At 51.6% G+C, this 5,661-nt stretch overlaps 1 protein-coding gene across 1 annotated transcript; it reads left to right on the top strand.

The window, feature by feature from the left end:
* Positions 1-1,494: 1,494 nt before the first annotated feature.
* Sstr4 (somatostatin receptor 4) lies at positions 1,495-3,179 on the top strand. Its single transcript, XM_048347407.1, has one exon. It carries the CDS (start codon positions 1,495-1,497, stop codon positions 2,659-2,661), a length of 1,167 nt encoding a protein of 388 aa, XP_048203364.1. The 3' UTR covers positions 2,662-3,179.
* Positions 3,180-5,661: the final 2,482 nt, after the last annotated feature.

Here is a 5,661-nt window from a genome sequence, read left to right as displayed (position 1 = left end):
GGGAACTAGATTTAGGGTCAACTGTTGTTTTGAGGTTTGGTCACACCTGTGCTCTCCAGCCCCAAGCCTGAATGAAGAGCAATGAGTGATGGGCAGCTTCCAGCTCCTCCTTCAAAAAGCCACCAGCACTAGTCCTAAAACATTGTCTTTCTGATCATCATCCTGCCATCACCCCTCAGCCACCCAACATGGGAGCTAAGACTCCCCCATCCCACCGGAGGCATCCAAATAATCCTGTCTAATAATAATAATAATAATAATAATCGAATAGTCCAATAAGCCTAAGGTATGATGGGGCTGGTTGGAACTCAAGAAGGTCCCTGCCCCACAGAGTGGGGTTAACACCAGCTTTTGTCTTTTGGAAATTATTTTCCAAAACAAAGCCCCATTTCACCAATTCTGCCATATTAGGTGCCACACAAAGTGAGAGGTACCTGCGTGGTGTCCAGCAGCAAGTGCCAGAAGCTCACACTCCCTGGTATTTGAGGGCAAGAAACATCCTGGGCTGGGACCCTGTCCTTCCTGACTAACAGACCCAAGGTAGAGACCCTTCAGGTAATGACCTAACCAGGGTGCAAAGTGTTGGGGTGTCTCCAGTCTCTGCCTAAGAGGACCCCAGGAACTGGGCACCTCTTTTTATGCAATGGTTAGGGGCTTGGGGGCTTCTATATGTGTCCATTTCATCTCATTTCCACACAACTCTAAGGATCCATTGTTGTCATCATGGGAGGAAAGGGGGAAACTGACACACAAAACTCTTTCCTTCAACAGCTCCCAGGCCCTAAGCCCGCCTACGGCAGACCTGTAGTTCTCCTCACACTCTACCTTCACAAAGTCAGTTTAAGTTTAAGGACGGGACAGGTTTTTCCTGAAAATTAGAGGGACGGAGGGAAGGGACGTCAACAACTGGGGAAATCAGCCCTGCGTGCAAGATAATCCTGGAGCAATCCCAGACGTGGTTTTATCCAAACCAAGGAAGAATTCGGGGCCAGTCAGTCCCCGCTGCTACAGGGCCCCCAGAGAGCAGCAGGAGAAGGGACCAAAAGGACTGCGGAAGGCTTGGTGTGGGACCTGTAGAGCAGGAACCCTAAGTTGGGGCAGAAACAGAATCCTGGACCGGGCTGCCGATCAGAGTTTGAGGGGCGGAGCCGATAACGAGGAGGGGGAGGCAGAGGCTGGAAGACTCAGCAGGGACCCGAGACGACTGCAGGCTGGACACCTGGCCGGGTGGAGCCGGGTGCAGGGGGCAGAGTGTTGGGCGCGGGCAGAAGCAGTGCAAGCCAGCCAGGCTCCCGCGGCGGCGGGCGGCGGGATTGGCGGGCGCTCAAGGTCCGGGCACGCCGCCCCTAGTTAGGCGGAGCAGGCGGAGCGCCGCGCGTCTGCGCACCGGAGACCCCCGGCCCGGCTGCCCGCCGTCTCTTGCGCTGTATTCAATCTGCTTTGCTGTGCATTGCCACCCTGCGTGGTCACCCCTCGGGGTGGGCGCGCTTCGCTATGAACGTCCCGGCGACGCTGCCCCCTGGGGGCGTGGAAGGGCTTGAGACCACCTGGTCCTTGGCAGCGGCCAACGCCAGCAGCGCCCCAGCGGAGGAAGAGGAGGCTGCGCTCTCCGACGGTACAGGGACGGCGGGCATGGTCACCATCCAATGCATCTACGCGCTCGTGTGCTTGCTGGGCCTGGTGGGTAACGCCCTGGTCATTTTCGTGATCCTTCGCTATGCCAAGATGAAGACGGCCACCAACATCTACCTGCTCAACCTGGCCATCGCGGATGAGCTCTTCATGCTCAGCGTGCCCTTCGTGGCCTCGTCGGCTGCCCTGCGCCACTGGCCCTTCGGCTCGGTACTGTGCCGAGCAGTGCTCAGCGTGGATGGCCTCAACATGTTCACCAGTGTCTTCTGTCTGACCGTGCTCAGTGTGGACCGCTACGTGGCCGTGGTGCACCCTCTGCGTGCTGCCACTTACAGGCGCCCAAGCGTGGCAAAGCTCATTAACTTGGGCGTGTGGCTGGCATCCTTGCTGGTCACGTTGCCCATCGCCGTCTTTGCTGACACCAAGCCTGCTCGAGATGGCCAGGCAGTGGCTTGTAATCTGCATTGGCCTCATCCGGCGTGGTCAGCAGTGTTTGTGGTCTACACGTTCTTGCTGGGCTTCCTGCTACCTGTTCTGGCCATTGGTCTGTGTTACCTGCTCATTGTGGGCAAGATGCGCGCAGTGGCCCTTCGGGCTGGCTGGCAGCAGCGGAGGCGCTCTGAGAAGAAGATCACTAGACTGGTGCTCATGGTAGTGGCCGTCTTTGTGCTCTGTTGGATGCCTTTCTACGTGGTGCAGCTGCTGAATCTATTTGTCACCAGCCTTAATGCCACCATCAACCATGTGTCTCTCATCCTCAGCTATGCCAACAGCTGTGCCAACCCCATTCTTTATGGTTTCCTCTCTGACAACTTCCGCCGTTCCTTCCAGCGGGTTCTCTGCCTCCGCTGCTGTCTCCTGGATGTGGCTGGAGGCGCTGAGGAAGAGCCCCTGGACTATTATGCCACAGCTCTCAAGAGCAGAGCAGGGGCAGGGTGTATATGCCCCCCACTTCCCTGCCAGCAAGAGCTCATGCCAGCAGAACCCAGCCCCAAACCCATTCCCCTTACTGGAACCACCACTTTCTAAAGACTTTGCACCTGACCTGATCTGATCACTTCTAGGGAGTCTGCACCATCTGTACAGCCCAGCAACTGTGTCTCTTGGATGCTGGAACACCACCTGTTTCCACCACAGCCTTCTCCTTCTGTAATCTGTACCATCTGGAAGAGCAACAAATCTCCTCTGCTCCTCCCTTGACCCAGGACTAAGGCTTTCAGGATGCCTCTGTGGGGGTAGGACTTCTTTGGGAACTGGGCTAGGGTGCTGGTTGTTCCTTAACCTTTGGCTGTTTCTCTCTGGGTGGAAATGGGAGGAATGGCCACATGTGCGTGACTTGTTACAGTGAGTGCTTGGGAGGACTCTGGAGGGTGGTGGAAGATGCCAGTGTTCTTGCCTGTGTGAGCTCTTTGCCTTGTGAGATGTAGCATGCATGGAGAGAGATAGGAAGAAGGAAGATGCTTCCTTCTCATCTGTTATTGGGCTGTTGTTGCTAGGGGAGATTCTGTACAACAACCTGGGGCACTTGTATTATGACCCCTGCTTGCACTCGCTGTCTCTTAGATTGTCCAGGCCCAGTAGCAGAGTTTCTGTGAGTGTAAAAGGTTTACAGAGACATGTCTGCTGCAAGGCATAAAACCCCAAGTTAGGAATAAAAGAAATTGTTTCAGAAAAATCAGAGGATCAAAATCTCATCTAGTTCTTATGCTGTGATTTTTCCCCGTCCTTGGGTGTTGAAAACACATGATCTCAATTAAAGCCCTGAACTTACACCGTGGTGGAGAGTGGGAGGGAAGGGGTTAAGAAAAAAAACTAAAAGCCAGGATGGAGAGAGATCAACCCACAATTTGGGATGGGGGAGGCAACTCTTACCAAGTATTTCAAAATATCAGAAGTAGTTAAAACATCAGCCGGATGTAGCTATCACACACAAGCTATCTCCTTTTTAAGGCTAAGTCAACTACAGCATGAGTTATCTTTCCCCTAAGGAAACAGCAAATTTATGAGAGCTTTACTTCTGCTAAAGCTGAGGCAAGGAGAAGGAAATTAGTGCAACACTTACACTGGCCTCTGAGCGAGAAAGTACTTGATTACACAGACAGGGATCACTGACTGGCAGAGCCCACTTGGTTAGACATAGCAAGCAGTACTTCCAGGTTTGGCTGGCCCCATCATGAAAGTGTCAGGAAGATAGACCATGAGAGAAAGAGAGAGAGAGAACAGTCAAAGGATGAGCCCACTCTGTCCTCAGAGTGGTCACCTTTGTAGCTTCCTGCCAAGGGGATCTTCAAGAGAAATTACAGTGGATCTGCTAGCCTTGAAGACAGACTGTGTCTTCTACCGTAGCCTCCATGTGGTTCTAGGTGGGTAGTGGGGGCTACTGGGAAGTGAATGAGTATTCAGACAGGGCAAGGCCTGAAAGGGTATTTTAAAGTCTCCTGGATTTCCTCTCTGAGAGCCTGAAAAAGCAAGAGATGGAGTGTTTCTATTACAGCCAGGCCATTATGTCTACTGAGGGCAGATGTCATATTCATGTAACTCAGAAGGGCTGAGTTATGGTCTCAGGCATGAGTGCCATGAAATTTAAGCCAAGGACTCAATCTCAGATCCTCAGAGTTCTTGCCTTCAAGGTGACTCTTGAGGGTTTACTCTTTTTCCCATAGGACTGTAGATCCCAACTTCTCTGTTATAAAATGAAAAGGGAAAGCCTTATGTCAGCTACCCTTGGGCATAGGACTGCTGGATGCTTACCATCTCCAAATGGTGAATCAGTTGGGGGGAGGGGCGTCTAAGAGTGGTAATGGAGATTAACCCAGTGTGTTTCAGAGCACAGGGTAGGTGAGGAGAGTATACAGGTCACTAGGATCTGCTCATTTAAGTGATCATCGCTCAAAAAATTCGATAGCCAAGATTCTGTGCTGTATTAGATACGTGATTGTAGATTGGAAGTTCCTAACAGAGTCATCGAGCCCTTTGATCCTGGAAATACACACACACACACACACACACACACACACACACACACACACAGAGGACCGTGCATTGACACACAAACATCAATGATCTCTAACTTGTCAGTACCCCCAGAACCATCCTAACCATCCAGAACAAGGCACTTTCCTCTCTGTGGAGGTCTTCAAAGTATTTGTTCTCAGCAGACACCAGATAAATGTGGTTGCACTTTATCATGGAGACCACTTAGGATCTTGTCAGTTAGTGAGAAGTTCCTGACACTGACAATGGTAAAACAGGCAAAGGATGCTGGGCCTTTGTCCCAGTCTGGGTGGGGCTGTAGTCCTTTTCAGCCTCCCAGTTATCCACATGGACACAGTGTCTTAACAGCTCTCATGCTCAGCTACCTACCTTAGTACAGAATAAAATGTTCTACTTTTACCATGCAGCCTTTTAAGTTAAATGATAAGGGCTGAAGGAGACTATGGGACTATGGGACTATGGGAAGGAAAGCTACTGAGAGCAGTGGAGTGCCTCCACTTTAGCTCAGGCCCTGAGCAGGGATTTCAGCTTTCCAGCTCCCAGTTTCTCACTTGAAATAAGTGCACAGGGAAATCTTGGAGGGTTGAACTCTTACCAGTCATAAACTCTGCTTTCTCAAGGCCCCTGGAGAGATGTGCTGAGGTCGGGAGGGAAAAGGAAGCACAGCATTCTTCCACACTTAGCCCTTGGTGATCTGTGAGCATTCACACGGCTCTGACCCTGTAGTAATAAATCAATCATGCAGGCCTGGTGGTGGCAAGGAGTCCTCTTGACTGTGCTCTTGGCTTGAGCCTTTGTCTCAGGGCATGTCAGAGCTAGTCAACAGTCCTGCTAGCTGGCTTTAGTTAGTAGCTTCCACCCCAATATCTTTGCAATAACTGGTTGCATAAAACCCTCTCTTGTGGTTCCTGTTTAGGAAGACGGCAGATATTGAAATCAGTGAGCCATACAACCAGAAACCCCAAAGCTGATTCCCTACCTAGTTCATCGCCTGGGAGCTCACTGCAAAGGCACACTTTGACAAGGGTTTTACTC

This window comes from Perognathus longimembris, chromosome 6 (assembly GCF_023159225.1).
Source record: "Perognathus longimembris pacificus isolate PPM17 chromosome 6, ASM2315922v1, whole genome shotgun sequence".
NCBI lineage: Eukaryota > Metazoa > Chordata > Mammalia > Rodentia > Heteromyidae > Perognathus > Perognathus longimembris.
Note: the sequence above shows the minus strand (reverse complement) of the source record. Positions and strands in the feature narration are given on the sequence as shown.